The sequence below is a fragment of the Erithacus rubecula genome (genome assembly GCF_903797595.1).
Source record: "Erithacus rubecula genome assembly, chromosome: 25".
NCBI lineage: Eukaryota > Metazoa > Chordata > Aves > Passeriformes > Muscicapidae > Erithacus > Erithacus rubecula.
In genome coordinates, this window is record NC_136677.1 from 4,253,318 (window position 1) to 4,279,875 (window position 26,558).

Below are 26,558 nucleotides of genomic sequence, written 5' to 3' on the forward strand. Positions count from 1 at the left end.
TGTGCTGCTGGTCGTGGCCGTAGTGCTGAGTGACCAAATGGGGATACAGCATCCAATTTGGCCACAAAGGAACAAAGCAGGATGGCTGGGAGGGCACACAGGAGGAATTCTCTCCAAAGCCCTCAGCGTGGCAGCTCTGCTGCCTCTAAACACGCCGTGTGCCTCTTCCTTTCTTTCTTTATCTCGCTTTATTTATAACTCTGGTTGGATTTTTTTAATTATTACTATGATTGCTCCTGCTGAGCTGTAAAGGCAGTGAGGAATAAAGGGGAAAAAAAATACTAGGGCAACCATATCAGGCAAATTGAACTGGTTTGTTATAATCAACAGCTTTTGCTGTATCCTTGGCTTTCCATGGCTCTCTCTCCATAGTCCCCATGTACATATAGATGCTCTCCCTCCTCTCAATTTCAGTGTCAAGAACTTTATTGGCATGACAAGATATAGTGTGTTTCTGGAGTTAGTACAGTCTCAAGTGTGTATGTCTGAGAGAGGTTTTCACAGTAGTAATTGGGTTTTATACAGTGTGTCCAGTTCTATATTCGGTGGCTGAGGCGCAGCTATATCAGGAAGCCATTTCTGCCACCTCTGCTTGAATTATGCAGAGGATTTTTTCCCTCACTTTTAAGGGCGAAATAGAGGTGGTTGTGCAGGCAGTTTGCTCCTTGCCCCCACTGCTGTGTGGCTGGAGGGGATCCCTTGGCTCAGCCTTGTATGATGAGTCTGTTCTGGCATTGCTGTCGTGCTTATTTCTGCCCCATGGAATCAGACCAAGGGCAATCAGTGGTGCTGTGCCTTCAGAGTGGACTGAAGGTATATTTATCCCCTGTGCTCAGTTGTGCCTTTGTCCAGATGCTGGCTGGGTGCTGCTCTGGGAGAAGAGTCTCATTGATCACAGAATTCCTAGAGTGGTTTGGCATGGAAAGGGTCTTAAAATTCATCTAGTTCCAAGCCCCCTGCTGTGAGCAGGGACACCTGCCACTAGACCAGGTTGCTTCAGGTCCCATCCAGCCTGGCCTTGGACATCCATATGGCCAGAGCTTGCTCCCTTCTTCCCTGGCTGTGACCTCTCTTCTCCCTCCCCTGCCTTCTCCATACCTCCCCTTGCCATCATCTTCTTTTCCCTCACTTTGCTCCCTATTTATTTCAAGATTTCCCTTGTCCCTCCATGTCCCTACTTTCCCCCATGGGGATATTTCCTGGCCCCAGCAGAGAGCAGGGTGGCACCTGGGCTGTGTACAGAGTTAAGGGACAAATGGGACCAAGAGCAGCCAGTCCGTGCATCAAGGAACCTCTGCTCCAAGAGGCGATGAAAGGCAGCAGAATTGGAAATTATTTTATTTCAATTAGATTTTAATTAGCTGCTGTCTCCCAGCCGCTGGATCAGTCAGCAAATAATTGAAAAGCAACAATATTTGCATGTGGTGCCTGAATGAAAAGCTGTGTCTGATCTGTGGCAGGGAGGCTTTGGGGAGATAATTCCCAAGGTCAGCTGCTCCTCAGTGGTAGTTCAGCGTGGACAAGTTTCTTGAAAATAACCCACTGTAGCCTCACACTAATTTTACAGTAAATTAATGCCAAGCCGGCATTTGTATGGATTTAATTAGCAGGCAACACAAACTTTTATAAACCTTTTGCAGTGGCAATTTAAACCTGATTGCAAAGTTATTAAAGGCAGCCATGGCAGGCTGGTTCCAGGAGTCTGCAGGGACCTAAGGCAGGGGGGCTGCACGCTGTGTTGGTGCTGCTGGAGCTTTTCATGCCCTGGAAAAACAGCAGAAACCCTGCTGACTCACTGGTGATGTGCAAGGCTCAACCAGGTGTGTGTCAGTGTGCACCACCTGCCTGGAGTTTGCTCTGTGGTCAGAGCACAGCCTTGCTGGTCATTCCTCCACAGGATGCATTCTTATAGAGATCTGCTGGCTCCCAAATCTCCCCCAGGTTGCTGTTCTGCCCTTTTCCAGGCAGTTGCCGCATGGTTTTTACAGTAGCTACAAATAAAAAAGCCACTGCTGTCCCCTCAGCACAGGCAGAGCCGTTTCTGAGCAGGTCTGTGGCAGTAACGTGTGGCGTGGTCCCTGAAGAGAGCTGCTGGAAATCACAAGATCATGAGTTTCACAGTACATATCTAGAGCTGGTGTCACAGATAATTAAAATAAGCGGGTTAGGAGCCTCGCTTGGGCACGTGGATTACAGCTCCTGTATTTCAGGGTGGGCATGGGTGGCTTGAAGCAGGGATGAAATAGCCCTGCTGCAGTTGGACAGGCTGGATGGCCGTGTTGAGGATATAAAAAAATATTTATACAGTCTGGAATGATGGGAGTTTTTTGAAATGCCTGCAGAATGAGGTAATTTCTTATTTTGCAAATAATTGCTTTTAAAATTTACCTATATCTCTATATGTATGTGTGTATATATAAGGGAAGAGACAGTTCTTGGCAGAGAAGGTTTAATTGCCAGCTTGCCTCAATAAGAAATAGGCAATAGCAGCTTTTAATTACAATTGTGGCAAGTGTAGGACACCTCAGCAATCAGGCCTGTCCTGTCCTCCATGCTTCCCTCCTCACATGTTGGAGGACAATGGCAAGTCATTAACGAGCTATAATGGGAAAAGCCGTATCTAATGATTACATTCTCTTAGCGAGGCCGGGCGGGTGAATAACCACCGGGGTACTTTTTCTTCCCTTTTCTCCTCGCTAATAGCCTTGCTGGAGCTGCTGAAGCCTGGCCCAGCTGCCGGGCCACTGACTGCTCTGCTTGGCTCCCGGTGCCGGTGATTGAGTGCCCAGCCCTGTTCTGCTGTCTGTTGCACCGTGTAGATCTGGAGTCGCTCCACGGGCTTGCATTTGTCTGACATAAATGGGAGCAGAGCCTGGCCTGCTTCAGCTCCCTTCCCTGGTAGCTGGAGGAGAGCTCTGATTAATGATTGATTGCCGGTATTAATTTGCTGCATGTAAGAGGTGTCCAAGGACAAGGTTGGAATGGCTCTTGTGTATCCAGGGGAAGTCAGGAAGAGCTGATGGCTTCAAGGGGAGCTGTGTGCTGGCAGACACCCTCCCTAGAGTGGCTGAGAAACAGGAACCCCTTTGGGAAGGTTTTGAAGTGGCTGGTTAGTTGCTGTGAAGCTATTCTCTCCTTAGCTGATCTGTGCTTGTACCCACCACAGGTCCCTGGGGACACAGCCTGGTTTCCAGAGGTGCTGTGCTGGTATTTTTCCATACAGGTAGAAACTACTGAGTGTCCAGCATCACGAATCTGGGAATGAGATGTTCAAGGGAAGCTCTGAAACTCCAGGAATGCTAGCATGCATTCTATGGGTCATGCATATGATGAAGATGGAATGCTGGCCTTGTTGGAGAAGCAATTTTTGAGATTTTGGCCAGAAAGGATCCAGCTTTTAAGCTCTCTGATCTTTTAAAAAGTGGCTGCAGAGGCCCAGACCCTTCCCATTCCTGATTTCCTGGTGCCTATTACAAACTTGGATCTGGGCACGATGGGAAAGAGGGAAGTGCTAAAAAAGCCACAAACGCAAAAGTAGATGATCTGGGAGATATTTCTAGATGGATGTGGGTAGCAAAATGAGAGGAGAATGCTATTTGCATCTTGCAACTAAAATAAATGTGAACAGGAGAGGGGTTGGCAGTGCTGAGTCTGTTGATGTGTCTGATGAAGCAGAGCTGATTCACCTGGAAGCTGACACAGCTGTGTTAATGTGCCGGCACACAGCAGCTCCTGCCTGCCTGTGAGTCAGCCCCGACGGTGCCCAGCCTCACCTGGGACTTAGAAAAGCTTCTGCCTGCCTTTGTTTGGCTGGAGATGGTTCCTTGCTGAGCTCCCACGCACGCACCCAGCTCTGGCTGCCAGGCAAAGGAGCAGCGCCCACCGGGCCGAGACGTGGGCTCAATTAACTGTGTAAGCATTTCGATTGCCACTCGTTACTTTGTTTTGAGGGATTGGGGCATGTGCGCAGAGGAGCGGGAGAAAGGAAGGACGGGGATGTGACTTTTTGAGTGTAATCGCAGCGATTTATCCATTTGCAGTTGGGAGCACAAGTGAGTTGGCAGGCAGGGGAGCAACAGCGGTGCTGCCATTTGGGATCAAAAGGGGGAATGAAAACCCTCAACCTTGGGAGCAGAGAATTCTCCTGCATCCCCCGCCTGCTCTAAAAATACCCACTGGTAATCAAGCTCCTGCCGCTCGCCTTTGTGTCTCCCTTGTTGCTGGTGCTTATCAGACCCTCAGGTATAAATAGCAGAACTCTTAACGACGGTGCTCTCCGTTGTTTTGATGTCCCAAATGCTGTGGTGGTGCTCAGTGTGGTCACACAGACCCTGGGATGGCACACAGCCAGTGGACCAGCTTTGCCACAGACTGAGGGTGGTGCTTGGGCACCCACACATGGGGCACTTAATCGGAGAAATGCAGCACTGGAAGGAGATGCAGCTGTGTGTGCATGCAGGGAGACAGGCTTGATGCTGCTTTTTTGGAGTTCTTGTATTAACCAAGCCAGAAATTACTGCTTGGTCTGTTGGATGTTACAGAATCATAGAATGGTTTGTGTTGGATGGGACTCTGGATCATTTCCTTCCGCCCCCTGTCGTGGGCAGGGACACCTTTCACTATCCCAGGTTGTTCCAAGCTCCATCTAACCTGGCCTTGAACACTTCTAGGGATGGGGAAATCTGTGCCAGGGCCTCATCACCTTCACAGGGAAAAGTTATTCTTAAAAACTAATCTAAACCTTCCACCTTTCCATTTAAAGCTGTTACTTCTTGTATCTTTCCCCACCCCTTATCCTTCAGTCTCAGGAGCTTGAGCTCCTTGTGTAACTCCCAGAGAAGCAGGAAAGGGAAGGGACAGATCTGCAGATCAGCTCCTGTCCCTGTGCACCAGGGCTGGCTGTTTGTGGAGCCAAGCAGAGCTCCTGGAAAACCTCTGAGTGGGACCCAAAGGAAGTGAGGGAGATGCGATCTCGTTTTTTCCAATATGTCAGAAGCTGTTACAGAAAAGAGACCGATCGATTGCTCTCCGTGTCCACTGCTAGACAGAACAGGAAGGAATCAGATTAATTTGCAGTAGGGAAGATCAAGGTTAGATATTTGGGAACAGCAGTCTGGTGCAAGCATTGGAAAGCACTGGGAGGGGATGGGGAGATGGGTGTGTCTCATAACAGGGGGCTCTAAGAGCAGATCAGGGGATGGGATGGGGACAGCTGGTGCTGCTCTTTGATGGAGTCTGGAACAATCTGTAAGTGCTGCTTCCCAGTGTAGTGTTATCCCTCCCTGCCAGATGTGGGCACAGTGATGGAGGCTGCAGGAATACAATGCTTATTAAGCAATTACTGGGGGAAGCAGAGAGGTGTCTCCAAAGTGGCTTCTCTGCAGCTTTCCTGTGCAAACTGTCTCGCTGAAATCCAAATGTCATCTGTCATCAGCAGCTGAACAGCCTCTCCGAAACCTCCGAGTGGGACGTGTGCACTGGTTCATTACAGCTGTCATCCTGCTGGTGCTTGGGTTTATTTGTGGTGGTGGTGTTGTTCACAGAGAGCCTCTGCTGTGTGTTTTGGACATGAATGGTGGCTCCAGGGGCTGGGAGCTGCGAGAACGTCCATCTGCTTGCTCCGAAGGCAAAGGCTGTGTCAGCACCCACCATGGTTTCCTGAAACCATGTAGGGATGGAGTCAGAGCATTGATTTAGGTTGGAAATAACATTTTAGGGCCATTGAGTCCAACTGTTAGCCCGGGACTGCTAAGCCCACCACTAACCCATGTCCCTAAATGTCACATTTCTGTGTCTTGTAAGTCCTTATAGGGATGGTGACTCCACAGCTGCCCTGGGCAGCCTGTGCCAGAGCTTGACATCCCTTTTGGTGAAGAAATCTTTTGTAGTATCTAATCTAATCCCTCTGATGTTGCCCTGGCCCCTCCTTAAGCAAAAGCAGCAGCCTTCATTGCATCCTCCGTGTTCACTTTTTTGCAAGGACTTGGAGAAATGGGACCTTGATGGAAGGATTTGAAGGGGATGGGATGAGTAGGAACAGAGTGGGTTTCCAAAGCTGAAGTCTTTGTGGGAGATGTGGCTTGACTTTCTCCTATACCCAGTGGTAGTTTGGAACACATTGGCATCCCTGCTGTGTCCCCGGGGGTAGGTGTCCATCTTACAGCTTCCTCCACTAAACCAGAAACTCTTCTGTTTCCAGGAGGGAATTTCTTGAGACCCTCCTGGGTAGCACAGAGCACAGCATCCTCCTGTCACAAGAAACTTGCCCCAAATGTTCCCCACAGTCTGTTGTAGGGTTAAAACATTCCCCAGTGCAGTCAGAGAGGGGATCAAATGTGGAGCCAGGAAAGAGGAAGCCTAATGAGTAGGTAATTAAAGGATATGCCAGGGATAGATGGATGAATGGAGTGAGGGAGGATGTGGAGGGGCTATAGAAACACATTAATACATGTATGAGGAAGGAGAGATGGACGACAAGATTAATTTACGATCATTCCTGTCTATTATTATTCTGAGTCAGACACTCAGATCACATTTGGAAAGTCTCCAAAGCTGCCCTGATGCCATAAGGTTAATACAAGGCCAATGGCTCCACGAGCTCCCCTGGGCTCGGAGCCGGATTAGACAAACGCCAGCTGAAACCTAAGGTGGGCAGATAGGGGAGCAAGAGATAAGAGGGTGAGCAGAGGGGTTAGAGGGCTTTGTGGATGGGATTAGTGAGAGATGATACGGGCTGGCACCAGCTCGGGGTCACCAGAGGAATGTTATCATCTGGGATGGCAGCAGTGCTGAAGCCCAGATTTATTTTAGGAGGGAGAAAGTAGTGCCTTGTGGTTTGTGTGATGGGATGGGGCGAGCTTGTAGTTGGTTGTTCTTCTTTCTTCCTAGGTTAGCTGAACTTGACCATTGCATCTCAAATCCCTCTCTATCCCAGAGGTGCTTCAGCAGCTGCTGGCAAGTAGGGATTTTGGAAATCTGTGCTGCCCAGGGGCTGCTGACTTCCTGCTTGGGGTTTTTATAGGCCTTGGCTAATTCCAAGGAGCTGGGAGCAGTGAAGGACTTTGTAGGGGGTGGATCCTGAGTTCAGATCCCTGGGAGAGGTTGGTTTGCTGTAGCTTGGGGCAGAAGCTGCCGTGGTACCCAAGCAGCAGTACAGAGCATTCCCAGTTTTCCTGTGTGTGGGTTCTGTGCCATGGAATGGCCCTTTCTCCTTCTCAGGGTTAAACAAGTGGCTCACTGGCCTTGCCCATGTGGATTGGAGGGGGTCTGGAGCTGTGGAATCCATGGAGGAGTTCAGCAGCTCAGGAGAGAGGAGAAGTACTTCACAAGAAGGGGTGAGCCAGGAGACTTGCTGGAAACTGCAATCGTTAGATGTGCTCCTCCTTGGAAACCTTCTGAGTGTTTTCCTTCCCCTCACTCCTCATCTGAAGTACAGCTCTTTGCTTCAGCTCCACAGGCTGGGTGGGCTGAGATGGATTTCCCTTTCAAATCATAGAGACAGGGCAAAGACAGCCCAACCAGAGGGATTTAGGGTGTGCAGGCAGGGAAGGGAGTTGGGAGGGATGAGGGACCATCACCTTTTGTTTATTCCTTGCTTTAATAATTGGCTGATTAAGTTGCATTTTTATTTGGTTTCAATGGCAATCAGATTGAGAGCTGTAATATCCACTCACACCTCATAATTACTATTAATTTCTCTCTCCTCTTGTGAGGCAGGGCTGGGGTTGGTAGAGGCAGCTGGGAGTGGGGTGAGTGGGATCCCAGCACTTGGCATATTGATGAGCTGAGGTAGTGCCTGCTCCTTGGCCAGGGGCCGAGACAGAGAAATTGGAGAGGAGGGAGAGGGGGTGAGGAATGGGGAAAATCCACCTTAAATCCCAGACAAAGGCAAACCCGGCAAAGTGTCAGAGTCAGCACAACAGGCTGTGTGAGTCTAATTACCATAACGATGTGAAAGAGCCCAATCAGCAATCTGGGGCTAATCTTTCATGTATTACAGGTCTCTCTTTTCGGAGCGCTCCACAGCTAAATGCATTTTTAATGAAGATATTCCTAGACTTGCAGATAATTTCCCACTCTTTACAAGGAGGGTATCAGAGCTCATTAAGTGGGTTGTTCTTCTTTTTATGTATATATATATGTATCTCTGTATGTATATATATACCAGTTGTTCAGAAGGCCAGCGTCAGTGTGGCGGGAAAAGGAAGAAATTCCCCTTCTCAGGGAGGGAGAGATGTGGTGGGAGGAACAGCTTTCACCAGCAAAGTTTGCTCTCTGCATCTCCCATGGTTTTGCGTGCTTTTCCCCCTCTCTGGTGCAGCCAGATAATAAAATATCATAAAAAAATAGTGAGAGTGGGGATTGGGGTGGTTGGAGCAGGATGGTTTGAGGTGAGGCCAAAGCCTCTGCAGCTATTGCAGCCTCAGCTATGGCTGTTGAGGGACTGTAATCATATTATTGCTCTGATGGTGATTTCTCCTATCACTTCCTAAAGTGCTGTCAGATGAAATCTGGCTGCAAATTAAGGGAGAAGCTGTGGCTGGCCTGCAGAGGATGAGATATTTGGGGAGGGAGAGGGGCTGTCTCCTTCCACTCCCCAGGATCTCAGCAGATGCTTTCATGGGGAGCAGGGAAAAGAAAACAGGGAGATTGCCTTTAAAGCCTCAGACAGCTGGCTCCTGACAGGAGGAGAACGCAGAGGGTGTGTTTCCAATTATCTCTGTAGATGGGGCCAAATCCCTAGAGGGGACGAGGAGCCGTAAGTCAAAATGAAATCGAGGAATTGCCGGAGAGAAACTGGAGCGATGATGGGTCTTGTCCGAGAGTGGCCGTGTGGGGAACGTCACGGTGCTCAATTATAACCTGCCTGAAGGGAAAAGACTTTGAACTCGAGGGAAGAAGTGCTTGCTGTGAGCCTGCAAGCAGGAGGGTGTCTGAAATGTCTCTGATGCTGTTGGATCGTTGGGTTTTCTCCTGGGCTGTGTGTTGCCAAGTCTTTATTTGGGCCTCAGCAGCAGCACTGGGGGCTCCTTCCCGCTTGGGATTTAGCTTGTAAACCTGAAAACTGAAAGGCCTCTGGAGCATAGAAGTCTTTGAATACACTCTGGATTTGGGCTGGAGCAGCGATGTGTTAGGTCTGATCCCTCGTTTTTGGGTTTGAGCCTTGCAGGAGCTCACTTTGTGGCTGAGACAGACTTGCCTCTTAGGTCTGGATGTTTGCTTTTGGTGGCCAAATTTCCTGCTCCTCTGGCACCTCCTTCCAGCTTGCAGGGAAATTCTGCTTGGACTAACTTCTGGCCTTGTATTGGGATAACAACTGTGTTGAGGAGGCTGGGGAAGATGAGGGATAAAAGGCTTCATTTAAAGGCAGGACCAGACATTTCTGGAGAGAATGCTGTGCTGAAGATGCTGGGAGCAGCTGCTGGTACATCCTGAGGGAGTTGCTTCCTTCCTCAGCCTGTCCCAAGGGTATCTAGCAGGAGGCTGTGGGTGCCAAGGGGTTAAAGAGTCAGAGGAGCGAGAGGAAGACAGCAGAACTTTGCAGGGATGATGGACACCACCAAGGATGATTTTCTCTCCACAGAATAGGACATTGATCTGTGATTAGAGGAGCTGAAGCTTTTAGAGTCCATCAGGTAGGAAATCACATCATTGTGGGTTCAGAGGTCAGAGAAATTGGGGAGAGTGTTAGGAGAGAGGAGAGCTGACAGAGCCTCTTGAGGGGCTTCTAAAGGCAAGGAGGATATGTGGATGCAAAGCTTTGAGGGTCTTCAGGTTGGTTTGGCAGCCTAGGCAGAACAATTGAGACTTTCCTTATTTGGACACTGAGTATTGGTCTGGTGTTTTTTGTGCTGTGGGTAGCTTGGGGTGGCCAGGCCAGGCCTGAAATCACAGCTGTGATCTCACGATCGTTTCTCCTGTTGATGCTAGAGATGCTGCTGCTGGACTGAGTGTTTAAATACCATGAAAGGTTGATGTTTGTCCCAGGAAAAGCCACATGAAAACATCACCCCAGTCCTCTTGCTGATGAGGATGTGCTCTCTGGACTGAAACACCCGCTTCAAACAATCCTTCTGAGTTCATTCCTCCACTTGGAGATGCTCCTCGAACTGGAGTCCTTCAGGCACTTAAATTTCACTGGGACTGGACTAAAAATAGCTTGTGGAGCCGGTGCTCGTAATGCAGTGCTTTGATACTGCACAGAGGAGTGAATAGATTATGTGTGAGTCTTGATGCCTGCTGTAAATAACTGGTTGCAGGAGCCAGGTGGGTATTATGGATTAATTCAGTAATTGGTCCATCTGGAGCATCTACTTACAATATCAATTTTTCCATGTACCTCTTAATATCTTGAAAGGAGCTTTAGGAAGATGCAGACGCGTAACGAGGAAAGGAAAAGTAGGAAGCGCTCATTTAGCAAGAGGATGGAGGGGAGGGTCAGGAGATGAGCCATCAGGTAGGCTGGTAAAGGGTTACTCTCAAGCAGATCGATCACGTGTAATTTGGCCTTGCTCTGAGAGAAAAAGGAGTAACAAAGGTAGGATAGATTAAATAGAAGACAAAGGGAGAGCGTGTGATTACAGCCTCTCCTGTCCTGCTTTTCCCCAGCCCTGTGACGACAGCTGTGCCACTCATTTTCTGCCTGTTATTTTGCCTCTGGCCTCAGCCCCGTGGCTTCTCAGCGGGGTGTTTTAAAAATATGATATGATTCCTTTGCCTTCTGTGTTTGGAGACCCATAGCAGGCACTGACCTTTCAAGTCTCTTTGTGATTAAAGCTCTTATTAATTTCCTGTGGGGCTGCAGACACTCTGAGGCAGTAAAGTGTTGGGAGTTCATTAACATGTGGGGCTTTAATTAGTCGGCAAGAAATCCCTCTCTGTCCTGATTTGACCAAGGAAGAAAGAGGGGGGATGGTTTGAAAAAAAAAAAAAAAATAGAGAAAACGATGTTGAAGTAAAAATAGTTGCAGCAAACATCTTCACAGTAGGAACAGATTTCAAGACTCATGATCTATTTATCAGGCACTTTAGACCTGTGTGCATGTTCCCCATACAAACCATCAGCCATGGCTCTTTACAGACAGACGTGGGGACAATCGTCCCACTGGCACCCAGAGCAGTAAATAATAGTGGCAGGAAGGGAATGAGCAGAAGGGTTTGAAAAACAAGCCAAGTGAGCTTGTGCAGCAGCTTCTGCACAGCCTGATGCTGCTGTGGGCAGCAGTGCTTGTTCCCAAATTTCACTGGAGGTACAAGAGGATTGCTGGAAAACCATCTGCAATGAGCTTTGGTGTGATGGGGCTCGATTTTTCTACCTTCTGCCATTTCAGTAGTGGCACTGTGTGGGTAGCAGCCCTGTTAGAGGAGATTTAGGTGGAGAAGAGCCCAGTGTTTGGCACAGCAGCAGCCCAGAGGTGCTCCAGCCGTGGGACTGCACTATCAACACGTGGTCTTGGTATTTATTTAAACCTTGGGTGGAATGATGTATGTTTGATTGCCCAGTTGATCTATTTGTGACAAGTGTTAAAACACATGTGCATTGATTTTCTTTGAGGAGCGTATTTCTAAGGGTAATTTAATAGTGGTGTTGAGCATAGCTCTTACTGGCCAGGGAAGAGGCGGAGGGAGGGAAGGGGGGATTAGATGAAGAAGAGAGAGACGCTAATGGCGTTTTCACAATGCAATTGCTTAGGTCAGTGAAAAGCTGTCACAGTTTAATGCACTTGCTTGTTGAGGATGTTATCATATACAGGATTAAGCCATTCCAAAACATGAAAACAAGAGCAGCTTGTTAGCGAGGGAAGCTGTTAAAGAGCTGCTGTTGCAAAGTTATGATCTCTGTGTGGAGGGAGTTACTCTGTGCCTCTCCTGCTGCTGAGGCTGTGGGGATGCTCTTGTCTTCTGGGACCAGCTGGTCTTCATCTCCTCTTTTTCCTGGTGGAGCTGCTCCTTGGCATTTGATCCTGGATCCTGACACGTTGTTAAGGAATAGGCACAGGAGGGCTAGAGTCTGGGTGAGGGTAAATCCATGTGCATCTCTTGGCTTCAGGCTGAGATGTTTGGTCATTCCATGGTGCTTTGACCAACAGCAGCAATTCAGTCTGGGGCTCTCTGGGCATGTTCCTCATCTGGCAGGGACAGTGAGTCCAATATCCACATGCCATCTTCTCAGAGCCTTAGTAGATTTACTTCTTGACTACTAATGAGGAGTAAAAGTTTTTCTACTGGCTCAGGCTGGGATCTAAAAGTCAAGCTGGGCTTTTCCAGGTGAAATACTGTCTTTGTTCTTATCTGTGCAGCCTCCTTGTCTCATGTGGGGTTGCAGAACCAGTACTTGGATGGCAATAACACCTCTCATCACATGGCAGTTGGGGGAGGCTCCATTCCTTCCCTGGCTGACTGTGTGGCTTCCAGGAACAGAAAGCATTACAAACCTGTCTGTGTCACCCAAAATCAGCAGCTCCAGCTCTGGATATGTGCGGGGAGCTGCTTTGTGGAATAGGATGGAAAGGCTGTGCCATTTCCCCATTGCCACTTTTCACAGAGGGTTATATTTCAGTCTCTCCCTGTGCTAGCATGTGAGCTGCTCTCTACCATATGTAATATTTAGTTCTCCATCCAATCTACTTTCAAATGTTGAAAACAATGGAGCATCTCTTCCTTCCTCCTGGGAGATGGTTGCACTGCCCTGTAGATCTTGGCATCAAGAACTTTTTCATATAGGCACTTGACCTAAATTCTCTCTCTCTCTCTCTCAAATAGCCTCAGTTTTTGCCCTCTGGCAATATCCCCTCTTCCAATATCCCTCTTCTTTAGAGTGTTCACACTTGAAATACTTACAGTTGCAATAATACAGGTACCTTTATATGTATTGTAACCAGGCCATAAATTCTGCTGGTTGACAAGGTTATTGTTATCTGGCTTCTGCTATGACCTACTGTTAAAATACATGACATAAATTACACAGAACGTATCATACAAGCCATTTTTCCTTGTATGAAGCCTGATAAATATTAATGGCCCATTGCTGTAGCTTTGTACTGTAGTAGGATTGGAGTCAATGAGGTTGATCTGAGGCATGATAATTGCTGGTGGACATGGACCCCAGGCAGTGCTGAATTAGCTGTCCCTCCAAGCACTCTGCATTTCTGGAGCGCTGAATTGTGTCTCCAAGGGGTTAATTTTGGCCTCTGCTTTTCTCAGATTCTGTATTATACAGAATGAAGGAAGATTCAGCTTGGATGAGACAAGTCTACCCAAAACACTTCCTGTGCTCATTTGTCCTCACTTGGTTCATCTATAATATTAAATACTTGCATTTGGTTTTGCCAAAGATGGCAAGGCAGCAGTGTGGATGTCACCTCTGTCCCCAGGCCCATGTCTCTGCTCATTCCTCGTGCCCTTGGGACCCATTGCCCACACCTCCCCTTATCTCCCCAATCTGAATTTTCAGTGCCTGCCAACTGTAAATGGCATTTTATCCGCTGGAAATGTGAATCCGGTCAGTGGCGTCGGCTCCGTCATGCTTATCAGAAATGCATTATCAGGTGGGGATTAGACAGAACCTCGTGCTCTTGTTGCTATCCATGCCAGGCGAATAATGAATAATGAAAATTCCCAGGACCAGAGACAAACACACTTGACAGGCAGGGAAGCGCCTGCACTGCCTTTCACTCACTTTAATGTGACAAACGTGGCTCCTTCAGAAATCTTTCCACTCCATTCACCACGGCTTTTTTTTCTCTCTTTTTTTTTTTTTTTTTTTTTTTTTTTTTTTTTTTTTTTTTTTTTTCCCCCTCCTCCTCCTGCTGCCTCCCCACTCTCCCAGCCCCTTAGCCCCTGTGCCATGGAGGAGGATTCAGGAGGTCACTCCCACCCGGACTTCCACCCAGCTTCACAGAGACTGTTTGTGTTCACTCATGGATGCTGTGTGGTTTGGGTCCTCACCTGCTCTGAACTTGGCTGTTGCAGTGTCTCTCCCCTGTTGTCAGTGAAGCTTTCACAGGAGGGCAGAGCCTGGCAGAGACATTGCTTTGCTCACACAACCCTCACTTCCATGGCCACACTGAGTTTGGTGGGGATGAGAGTAAAGGGACTGTGTCTCCCAGGACATCAGTCCTGAACTTTTCAGTGCTGACCTTCCCCAGCCCTTGTGGTTTTGCTCCTTGCTTCTCTCCCAGGCACTTCAGACCTGTCCAAACCTCATTCTTGAGATATTCTGGTCAACTGGAGTCCTTACCCTTTTCTCAAGGTCAGTGGATGCTTGGATTTATTCTGTCTTGTACCTTCCCCTCCAGAGCTGTGAGACAGTATGCACTTCCCTGGGGCTGGCCAGCCACTCTTGGCTTTTGAAGTGTGTAATACAGGAGGACTGAACTCCTTGTCACAGTCAGTGTAGGAACAGTAGCAGCAGTCCTACTGCAACATTCCTGAGCTCAGAGACAGCTTTCCTGCCATGGCTGTCCTCCCTGTGCCTTCTGCCTGCATGTTCTGTGCATTTCCCATGCTGGGGCAGGAGGATATGGGTTCCACAGTGATTTCACACACAGGTGCAGGTGGCTGTGAGTGAGCTCCAGTTCTCCCAAGTCCCTGCATGGACTGGAGCTTTCTCCAGGATGCTGTAGCCGACCTGTGAAGCAGGGCACTGCTCAGGGAGTGGGGGGGAATAAGGAGAAAGTGTTTGTTGCTGACCAGATATGGGTTTTTTCTCAGGATTCAGGTCTGGCCTGCCTCTTGTCTCGTGTAAATCAGCCCTGGTGATGCCATCTGTAAAGGCTGTCTACAGAGGCACGACTACAGCATGGGTTTTTGTTTTTTTTCCTGCAGTTGTCATCTAGAAGCAGGCAATAAATTTTATGGACCAGGGTTTATTGAGCACAGAGGATGAGGAATTGAGCTGCCTGGCTTGAATCTGAAGCTGATGTTCTGGAGGGAAAAAATGCTTTAAGACGAATGCTTTGATCACTCACTGCCCACTTTCTGGAGGAAGTCAAATGTCCGTGTCCCATGTCGGCATTTCCTGGGGAGCGAGCCCTGGTGCCAGCCATTCCCTGCCTTTGCCCTGTCTCTCAGAGGTGACATCTGTCTCTTTCCCAGCCTGCCTCTTTAAAAAGCATCCAGGCTGCTGCTGGGAGGGCGTCTTGGCTTGGCACTGGTGGTGACAGTCCCTCTTGACACAGTCTTCTTGGCTGTGTGACACAACCCCGTGGCTCCAGCTCTTCCTCCCATCCACCCAGCAGGGAGGGAAGGAGCTGTGAACCTGCATCACATCTGCTGCACAGTGTGAGCCTTTGCCAGCGAGACTCCTGCTCATTAATGTCAAACTTATTTTAGCAAATAATGCACATTATCTCGTCCTGGGGAAGGGGCTGGTGCCAGCAGTGATCGTGGCTGCTCTGGAGGAGATGCAGCTCCAAAGCACTGGGATTTGGGCATGGGGTAGGAGTGTGCTGGGGAGTGTGGGCATGGGATTTGCTCCATCCACAAAAATGCTCTTGGAGTTTCATGGAGTTTTCTTGGCTAAACACAGTAACAGAATCATAGAATGGCCTGGATGGGAAAGGATATTAAAGATCAAGTTCCAACCCTCTGCAATGGGCAGGGACATCTTCCTCCATCCCAAGTTGCTGCAAGCCATGTCCAACCTGGCCTTGAATACTTACAGAGAAGTCACATCCATAACTTGTCTGGCAACCTGTGCCAGGGCCTCATTATCCTCACAGAGAAGAATTATTTTCCGTGTTTCTAATCTAAACCTGCTCTCCGTCAGTGAAGCTGTTTCCCTTTGTCCTGTCACTCCATCCTCCTGTAAAAGTCCCTCTCTATCCTTCTTGTAGACTCTCTTCAGTCCTGGCCATATTTCCACACTTGTCAAGCCAGTTTGTGCCACTGGCCTGAGCAAGAACAAATGGGAGTTTTCAATGCCCCACATACACACAGGTTTTACTTTTTTGGCTTTTTTCTGCATCAAGAAGTTTATTTGCTTTTCTCTTCAAGCACATGGTTCTCTTCACATAGGGGAGCTCGAGGAAGAGGCAGAGCCAGCCTCAGTCCTCTCCTCTCTCTGTCAGAGCTGCAATATTCAGCTGATGCTTGTGGAAAAATTTGCCAAAGCACACCGTGCTGACCGCTATCCCGATTTCTTGACTATCCCAGAGCAGAGATGAGCTGGTGATTTATTGTTCACGGTAGGAAGAGAGAACTCCATCTCTGGTGATGCTCACAGGGTCGCTTCTGTAAGCTGAGACAGCTCATCTGTTTTAGCAGAGCCAGTATTTCAAAGATTGCCACTGTTAGCTGGTCATTATCACCCCCATTTTTCATAAAAGTCAATTGAGGCACAGTGAGAAAACAAGAACTGTGGATAACAAGGAGCCAAAAAATAGCCAGAGGTCCTGGCACCAAGCCCTGGGATTGAACTGTTTTGACTGTGATGCCTCTTTGAAGGCATTTGAGGCGACCTCCTTTCTCTTTGTCCTGTTATGCTGGTTTGTGCCTTCACTGCAGTCTAGATGTGGTTTTATCCATTGGGTTTTAGGTTAATTCCTCCTATAAATATAACACCACATTATAGGATCAGAATGGTTTGGTTTAGAAGGGACTTTAAAGCATATCTGCCATGGGCAGGGACACCTTCCACTAGCCCAGGTTGCTTCCAGCCCTGTCCAACCCAGCCTTGGACACTTCCAGGGATAGGCCAGCCACAGCTTCTTTGGGCACCCTGTGCTCATCACTGTCACTGTAAAGAATTCTTTCCATCTATCAAACCTAAATTTCTGAAGCATCTTTAATTAAATACCTTTAATTCTGGACTCCTTTTCCCTTATGGGACAGTTCCAGTTGACATTAATAAAAGTCATTTATTCCCATTAATGGCAGTTTCTGCTGTTGTGCTATTTTTGTATAAACTATCCTAAAGGTCATGAGCAAGGTTGGGTGAGTGCTCCATGCAGTCCTGTGGGATAATCCAGAGGACACACTCAGTCTTGTGCTCTAACTGGAGTCAGAGTCCTGGGAAACCTGAAAAAATTTGAGAGTAGAGCTTGAAGGAAAATTTCCTTGGGAGTATCTTTTTCCTACTAGAAAAAAGACTGCCTTTGTCAAGAGAGCCACTGACGTGGGAAACATCTGTTCTGTGCTAAAAAAAGGGGGAAAGGCGGATAGAGGGAAAAACTCGAGAATGTGATTTCCCCCTCCCCTCTGCTTGTTAAACAGCAAAATGGAAACGAGAATAATTGTGAGCATATGGGGTGGAAAAAATAATAAACAGGCGAATAAAGTAAAATGATGTTCTGGCTGGGCAGCTGACTTTTTTGGGTTTTGTTTCGTTTGTGGATGTTGGAATTGGTATTGTGGGGGGATATGTTGTCAGTAAAACAGGCAAACAGAGATCAGTCAAATGAAATTAATTGTGAGGCTGAGCACACAGGAGGCTGAACATGGAAATAGCATTGTGTTCATAGGAGCTCTGAGCCTGGGCTGAAAGAGGGGTGGCACTCGTGACCTGCTGGCTTTGGAGGTTGTCCATGCACCCCAAAATCATCCTGCTTATGTTAATGGAGATCAACACAACCAGCTCTCCTAACAGCTCCGGTCCTCTGGGAGGAGGGGGCGATCAGGGAGCAGCCTGTGTTTGGAGGCTCGCGTGAGAGATGAGCACTAGACTGGAGTACTCTTAGCAGATGCCAGTGCTGAACTTTCTGCCTCACTTCAAGCGAGCGCTGTTATTTCTCCACAGCCGGGAGGGGCTGAGCGAAGGCGAGAGCAGAGCTGCGATCCCGCGTAAGCGATAGCGCGTCAGGAGGAACGAAATGCCTCCACTTATCCCAGCCTGATGCCTGAGCAGTGCCTGAGGATCATCTCCCCCTCACTTTGCTGAGCTTGTCCTCCCTCAGGGTGGATGTGTGTACCCAGCCAGGGACAGGAGTGGTGATGGTAGTGAGGGCAAAGTGTGGTGTTTGATCTGGGGTTTGGTGGGTACTGCTTCCTGTCACTGTCCCTTCTCCCCCTGGCAAAGTGACGTTGTGTTTCAATCTGTCTTCACAGCTAGAGAGGACTGAGGGAAAGGGAAACAGCTGAAATCCTGCAGGAAGCAGGTATAATATGCTAGGCCTCCTGATTCCAGCGTGACAGTGACAGCCATTAGAGAGATGGTTTTTACCAGGTGGGAACTGAAGCTCTGTCACCTGTAACACGTGTGCCAATCCTGCGACCCATCTGTCTTGTCACAGGTGCCCGTGCCTGGTGATGGCCATTCCTCAGGTCTCCTTAGAGGAGCCACCAGGGGCATTAAAAGGCCCAGGACACTGTGCCTGTGTGAAGGATGGTCATGGCCATGTTGGCCAAGGGCACAGGGACACGGTGGTGTCCAGGACCATGTGTCCTGCAGGGTGCAGGTGTACCTGCCCTACAGAGCCCATGAAGGCAAAGCACAGGGCCCTGCCCAGCCCCTTGGCTCTTTGGTCCAGATCTCCAAAACCAAGGAATAGGATCAGTTTCTCCTCATGCCTTGCCATACTGCAGGGGAGTTCTCCTCCCCAAAACCTCCCCACTCAAATTCCCAGCTCCAGTCCCGGCTTTGCAAAGCTTCTTGTTGGGATCATGGGTTGGGATTCTCTCCCTTCCTGAGGGCTAGAAACTTGCCTCTGGCCACCTGGTGCACTTGCCTTTGGATTTTCAGCTTCTCATGCTCGTTAGCTCATAAATAATATGGACCAGCAGTGTTCAGTGCTAATTAATTTTGTGAACTGAACCAGGGTGAACGGGGTAATTGCCCGTGGCGTGTGCGGGCCACCAGGTGAGCCCTCCTGCTTTTGCCCTCCTTGTTTAGCAGCTCCTCTCTGTTTATTTTAAGAAGCAGTTGGTCCCTTCTCCATGTGCAGAAGAAAAGCCATGTGATCCAGCCCAGAGAGAGCGCAGCAGGCGCTGAATATTAAATTAAAACACATCCTCGCTTATACACAAAAAAACCCCAAGCTGGAAAGGTTAAGAGCTAACAGAGATCCTCAGAACAGTCTCTGTCTGTTTGGAATGAATTAATCAGACCATTAAACAAATCTTTTAATCTAAAGTATTCCTTTCATTTCAGTACTCTGTAAAACAAAGTGACTGGAGTATTGAGGGAAGAGTTTGCCATCACTGTGCTTTATTTGTACTAGGGAGGCGTTTGGTGCGATGATTTTTTTTTTTCCCTCCCTGTCTTCCTCTTTTAGAAACAAAAGCAGGGTTAGAAAGAGCACATGAGCTGGGACTCAATGGGCATGGAAAAGGCTGAATTCCCATGGTTCACGAGGCATTACATCACGAGCAGAGAATGTTTTTTTTATCTTGGGAGGCAGAGCAAGCATGGGAAGAGGCAACATCTCAACTGGAAATGAACAATATGTGGAAAGCACGGGGTGTTGAAGTCTTGGGATAGCAAGGCTGGAGCAGGGAAGGCAGAGAACATTGCTGAGGTCTTGGAGCCCAGAACAAACAGGAAAGTTGCTTTTGAAAAGGCTTAGTGGAGTTTATCAGAGATGGGTTTGGGGAGTCACGGACGTGCTGGTGGATGCTCAGAGATCTCAGCTAACTGTGCCACAGGCTTTCCTCAGCCCCAGCATCCTCTGTCGAAGGAAGGGTCTGGGAGGATTGTACACATGGTAAAGAGCTCAGAAACTCTGTGTGCTACCTTGGACAGCTCATGTCTGCAAGGCAGTCACTTTCTGCGGTGCTGAAGCCTCTTGAGTTGTTTTTTTAAGTGCATTTATGAAGTTGGTGGTACTTTAAGTTTCCCCTTCCTGTTGGCTCAACTGGGAACCACTGCATTAACATCCAGCTCTTTGGGGTGGCACTAAAAGCAGCTCAGAACTCGAGGATGCACTCTTCCCTTATTCTTTACCCTTCAAACTGTGTCTGATGGCATTTTTAAAGCTATTCCAGTTGTTTGGGTTTTGTTTTTTTTTTTTTTTTCCCAGCTGGATGTGTGCAGGAAGACAACCTAGGAAAGAACCCTCTGACCTGGGCACAGCTTGTGTGTCTGTTCCCCACACCACCCCATTTTGGTACTTGTACCCAAATATTTGAGAAAATGCTACTATCAGAAAAGGGAGAGGCAGAGAGAAAGGGAAAGAAAAACCCAGGTAAAATCAGGCAATCCTGTTGCAAAATCAAATGTATCCTTTTTTTTTTTTTTCTCCCGTATTATTTTTTTCTCCCTTTTTAATACACTCTTCAAAGCTTGCTAAGATTAAGTGCGCGATTTATCTTCGCCAAGTTTGAATTTTAAAAGGAACAGCCAACTGTGTGATCGTATTATTAATATTTATACCTCGTCACAGAATGTTGACAGATTAATTATGCAATATGGTATAAAAATCAGCAGGCAGCGTGGGAGGGCGGTGGCAAAGTTCATGTATTAATAACACAGCAGGGTGGCTCGCACGCTCCCCGTGTGGCTCCCTGTTATCAGCACCTCATCCCGTGCCTGGCACAGGCACCTCCATCCTGCTGAAGGGATGAGGATGCTGACAGCGAGAGGGGAAAGACAAATGGGAAAGGCTGAGGAATCCCAGTTCTTTTGTGCTGCTCCAGGAGCCTTTGTTGGGTCAGGGAGCAGGTGTGAGGAGCTTCACAACCCTTCTTGGCTTGGGGAGGACCAAGAGGTGGCTTGTCAGTGGAGATGCAGGATCAGGAGTTTAGGGTTTGTGTCAAAGTTGTCTCTTTCATTTTGTCTCATCCCTTCATTCCACCAATTAGTCTTTCTCTTAATGAGAAGTATCAGCCTGTTTTGTCAAAATTGCTTCTCTCTCACCTGTCCATGGTGTGCCTCTTCTGAGCTCAGACCAGCACCAGGCAAGTTGGAGGAAGGTTTAAATCATCTTTAGTGGACATAAATGAGATGGATGGTTGTACAGGGAGAGGCTTTTCCTTACCCATGAAGTCAACTGGGGTCATTGGGAACATCATCTGAGAGATTTGTATAGGAAAAAAAAAGGAAATGGAAATTGTTTGAGTCCCAGGGATGGAAGCAGTCATCTGAGAGCACCCTGGTGTTGTTTGCTGCCCAGCCTTGCCTGGAGAACTGAAGTTTGTAGGTGTTGTGAGAATCATTTGTGGAGTGTTACCTCTCAGGATCTTCTCCACTGAGTTTCTCCTAGAGGTGTGCATCCCATGAGCCTGATCCTGTCCTAGAGCTTCTATGCATTGGCATCCACTCGGGTGAGATGGATGGACGGGTGCTAAATTAAGGTCGGGTGTGTGGGTGATTCATGCCAGCCAGCCTGGCTGGACAGCAGAAGTCTGTGCCTGGGAATAAATCCTTCAGCATGGAGCCAGTAACATTTGCCATGATCAGAGCTGCCTGTGCAGCTGGCACAGCTCAGCTGTCCCCTCCGGTCACCCTCAGTTTGAAGGAAAGCTTGTCCTCCCAAAGCCCTTTGGGGTTGCTATTTCCATCCCAGCCTCTCTCTGCCTAAGTGCTGCTCGTTTGGATTTTTTTATTAATTAATCTTTTTCCTCAGTGTTTCTCAGGGGGATGTTTGATATGAAACGATTTGCCTGATCCTTCTCAAATAATCTCAAGAAGCCTCTGGGTCTGGCTGTGGAGTTCTACTTGGGCTGTTAGAGGGTTCTTCGTCAGAGAAGCCCTGGATTTTAGAAAGGCAGCACAGTATATCTCTCCCTCCTGCTCCTCTCTTGCATCCTGCTCCTCTTTAGCCCTGGCACAAGCCCTTTCCTAAAAAAACCCATCCATGTGCAGCCAAGCTATGGAGAACAGCCTTTGGGGAGATGCACAGAGGCATTTCAAGACAGATATCCCAGTTCCAATGAGGTGTTTAACCTGCCAGACAACAAAGAAAGTCGTTTAAGGTGGCTTTTGAAAGCCTTTCCAAGGATTTGGCTTCTCAATTTCCATTCAAATGAACTTTCCCTGTTCCCTTGTGTGCTGCTTCCCGATGCCTCTTTTTACAGCCTCGGCCTTTCAATCTTAATTAAAAAAATTGAAAGAACAAAGGCACAATTGAGCGAAGCACTTCAACAAATGGTTGCAGTAACAGATTTTCCTGGCTTTCAGTGCAGGCTTAGAGGTGTTTAGGGACTTTGCTCCATGAAATTGGGGTCCTAAGGCTACTGGTGCAAATCCCTCCAGCTTTCTCACCTCAAAAGCAGGTCCACATTGATGGAAAATGTTTTGATCCACCTGGAGTGGGTTCTCATCACAGCAACTTGGGTTATAAAAGTTTTTTCACCCCATTTTTGTGGGTTTCTTTTCTAATTGAGATGGAAACAAAGGCAGTTGTTTACAATTTTTTTTTCCTGCTAATGGCAAAGTTGTTTAGAAAATGTTTTCTAAAAAAAATCCTCTGAGTTGCTTAGATTTTTTTTTTTTTTTTTTCCTGCTAATGGCAGAGTTGATCTTCCGGATGGCCAGGCAAGATTTGTCAGCATTATCTGTCACTGGTCCTTAAGTAGATGTGAATCTGGAAATGCAAAGGATTGGCTGCTAGTGAATGGAGATGGGGAGCACAGGGTGAGGGGAATGGCGAGGAAAGTCCAAAATGCCAGCGGATAGAGCCGTCCTCTGCAGCTTCCCAAGCAGAGCTGGGGCTTCCTCCGAGTCTCCTCCTGCCTTTCCAGATGATAAACGTTGGATAATTGATTCATTCCGGCCGTGCCCCACCTGGCTGTCAGCTGTCCCGTTTCCCCCGAGTGCCTGCAGCCGCTTTCCTGTCCTGCTCTGCCGCTCTCCCACCTCAGGAGGACACGGTGCCCTGGCAGGGAGCAGATGGACAGCCCATCTTGCAGGCAGCAAGTGCAGGAGGCTCAGTGCTGAGCTCTTTGGAGGCTGACAGCTACCAAGACCCTGGAATGTTGTGAGGAGCATTCAGGAGAGGGCGGTTTGTCGGTGGGAAGGCGACTTTGGCTGTCTGAAGGTCCTTTTCCAAGTAGCCCTCAAGGTTAAAGTTGGATGCTCCTTCCAGATGGTCTCCATCTGATGTATCTCATTATGGGCTTGAGCTGCCTCTTGTTCCTGGCCTCCCAGTGCCAAGAATAACAAGGAATGGAAGCCAGCAACAGCGATGGCTGCTGTTAGAAGGGTATAAGATGATTTAAGGGTCAAGACAAGACCATATGGCACATCAAGGTCCCGTCGTAACAACCCGGAGGAATATAAAGCACCTTGTGTTAATTCACCCTTCCTGCTTCCTCTCAAGGCTGTTTGCCTTTGTAACCTTTGTGAGAGCAGTTCCCCAGCTCTACCCTGCTCTGATTCATGCCCTGAGCTGTTTTCCAGAGGCCTGTGGGTCCCTCCATGGGGTGTCCTCCCTGGTGGGCAGGCAGGAGGAGCAGAGGCATCCTGGGGTCTGTGGCTCCAGCCTCAGTCTTCTGTCCCCCTGCCTGGTTTAGGGAAAGCCAGGAGACCCTGGGTGTGCAGCTGTGAGATTGGGTGTCATGTGTGATCCCTTTTGGCACCCAAGGGTGTACTGGAGCATTTACTGCTCCTGCCAGCATTTCTTATCCCTGGATCAGTGTGGAGTGGCCTCTTGGTGACATTGACGGCTCACCCCTCCACTGCCTCCAGGCCCCTCAGCCAGCCCAGCTACTAGGCTGGATCAGCCACATCTGGTTGGTCTTTCCTTGAGATTTATATGCATCTGGAGTGTGCTCAGCTTGTCTTCTCAAATAGTCTGGGGCTTTTGCTTGGTTCCCCTGTGGATTCACAGCCTTCCTTCACCAAATTTTGCTAAAATAACACTAATTTCCATGGAGGGAGCACTCTCAGACCACGAGGGACCCCTGCCCTAAGTCGGGAAGAGGGTCTGTCTGTGTCCCATCACTTTAATTCCAAAGTGAACTGCAGCATCTTGGCACAACCAATGCAAGTGCTGTGGCTGCACAGATAAATCTGCATTTCTGAGAGGGAGTTGATGCTGCCTTGGAGTGTCAGCACAGGGCTTGGCAGGAGCGATGCTCCTGCTCCCGAGGCTTTTCCCAAAAAGGCACTGTGCGTGGGTGCCTGGGAGCGCGTGGGCAGCCACACCTCGGGGCCGTGGCTCCTTGCCCTGGTGCTGTTTCTCTGCCCCACTTTGGTGACAGGACAGCCACCACTCCCTGCTCAGCTCTTGTCCCACAGTCCATTTCCCGAAGGAACACTTACAGCGCTGACCTTAAAGAGCAATTTCGGGCAAGCACGGAGCAGCTCAATTGTTCATAAACCTGACATTTATGTCTCAGAGATTCTTCCTCTGCAGGATGCACTGCTCTTTATGATTTTATCAAATAAAATGCCCCTTTGCCCCCAACCAAGCTCTTTCTCCTTCCCCGATGTTTTTGTAGGGCAATCATTGTGAACAGAGAGCTTGGAGGCATCTGCTTGTCCTTAATGTCGTGGCACGGAGAGGGTTGGGGAAATGCTTGTGCAGGCATTAGCGAGCACGGATGGGTAGGACTGAGCTCTGGTCCTCTAATGTTGGTAATTACTGAGCAGGGATTAGGGACTTGCACTGCGCGCACATAGAGAAACTGAGTATTAAATGCAAACAGATCAAACCACCTGACGGACCTGCAAAGTTTATTCCTGATTTTCACTGCTCTGCTGAAAAGCTTCCTGGGATTTCAGATCATTTCCCTGCTCAACATGAGGGTGGCATGGTGGGTTTGGAAGCGGCAATGTGGTGTAATCCCAAAATAGTTGCTAATTGGAGGGTAGGATAACTAGCCAGGATGCAGGAGTGCATCTTCAGCTTCAGACTTCCCATAAAAAGCTGGAGCAAAGGTACCACCTGTGGCCAGAGATACCTGTGTGAGAGCAGCCTTTGGTCCTGTCCCAACTCCATGGGGACAGCAGTGACCTAAGACAGGGTTCTCAGCTGCTCTGCGTCATCAGGCTGACCAGAGAAGTTGTGGCTGCCCTGTACCCTGAACTGTTCAAGGTTGGGTTGCATTGAGCTCTGAGCAACCTGGTCTAGTGAAACCCTCAGCAGTGAGGTTGGAATGAGATGACCTTTAAGGTCATTTCCAACCCAAACCATTCTGGGATCCTGTGTTTTCTGGGGTTCTGTAATCTCCCCTTCCTTAGTGCTGGCCCTGCCTTTCATCTCCTTCCCAGTCACCACGCAAAGAAACCCACTGGATGAACAAACATTGCTTACTCTGACCAGGGCATCTTCTTTCCAGTCTATTAATACCAGCTCCACATGGAGGGCTTGCTACCCTGGAAGTGTTAATTAGCTTCCCCCATCCTCCCTCCCATTATTTTTCTGCCTTGCTCTTTAGAAGGTCTCTGAACCAGGAGATCAATGCCTCCTGCTAATCCGCTCTTCAGCAGCTTAGAGAGGCGCAGCAGAATACTCCGCTTAATTCTCCTCTAACACCTTTGCTAATCATCCTTTCCAGCCCCAGAGCCCCAGGCAGGCGGGGAGGGGAGAGTCCAGGTGGGAAGCACAGCAGGCACTCATTTACAGCAGGACCTGCACAGTGCAGTGGGAAGAGCAGGGATGAAAAACAGTGGGAGGGAAAGGAGGGGAAGATCGTTTGGGATGGGAAGTGTGGCATCAGTGTGCAAGCCATTTGAATGCTCTTGGGTCATAGAATCATTTAGGTTGGAAAAGACCTGCCAGTGGTGCTGCTTCCCATCTTGTCCTCTCCCTCTGTAGATACAGGCTGTGTTGTGAACCTGTGCAGAAAATAAGGATAACTACACCTCTTGGCTTCTCTCTAGCACCCTGGAGTGTGTAAGGGCTTGTCAGGGTGGGTCAAACCCCTGAAGCCTGGGCCCTGGACTGAGCTGTCTCTCTGAGCAGTGTTCCCTGTTGGCAGGGACATGCGGGAGGTCCCAGAAGTGATGAGTCACATCCCTCATGCTGCCACGTCCTCTGCAGCAGAATCATGGAATCATGGAGTCATTATGGTTGCAAAAGACCTCTAAGATCAAGTGCAGACATCCTCAGGCTTTTTGGCTGACTTGAGCTGGGGGCTGTGGGCACTGGGAGCTCTGCCACTGCCTCTCCAGCTGCTCAGTTCCCTGTGCTTGGCCATCCTCCCCTCCAGGGGAGCAGGACTTCTCTGGGATCACTTTGGCTTTCATTACAGAAGTGCATAAATAGCCTGGGGTCTCTCTGAGAGGCGGGCTATGACCCATGGGTGACAGTTGTTGTGCTTTGACTCCTTGGCTCTTGCTACACAAGTTTACCAGAGGCTGTGTCTCCTCTGTGGAGAAGACAGTGACCTGGATTTAACTGTGAGGACCTTGCTAAGCGTTTCCACCTCCAACTGCTGTGATCCAGCTAGATGGCTGCAAGCAAAAACCCACGTGGAAGTGCGAGTACATGCTAATGAGTCGTGTTGCCAAAGCCAGAAGGAACCAACTCTACAGGGATTTGGTACATTTTTTTTCCTGCTACCCAAGTTCAATAGCAGCGAATTGCATATTTCTCTGAGGCTTCTCAACAAACAATTTACAGTGTAAATATATTTGTTGGCATGCAAATCACTCTGCATTATGAGTCTTGATTAATATTATAATGTGTTGATGAAAGCCTCTAAGTGGTTCTTGGAACTAAGGTTCCTGACAAAGA

General features: G+C 48.6%; 1 protein-coding gene across 14 annotated transcripts in view; it reads left to right on the forward strand.

Moving 5' to 3' along the window:
- The window catches only part of OPCML (opioid binding protein/cell adhesion molecule like), a 337,395-nt gene that overhangs the window by 267,451 nt on the left and 43,386 nt on the right, over positions 1-26,558 (forward strand). The window contains exon 1 of one of the 14 annotated variants that reach the window (XM_079326626.1): positions 21,141-21,198. The exons of the other annotated variants lie outside the window; for them this stretch is intronic. Within the exon in view, the coding sequence (XP_079182752.1) occupies positions 21,179-21,198 (20 nt within the window). The 5' untranslated portion in view covers positions 21,141-21,178. Of the gene's footprint in view, positions 1-21,140; positions 21,199-26,558 lie in introns of those variants that run through there. 14 annotated transcript variants of the gene reach the window in all.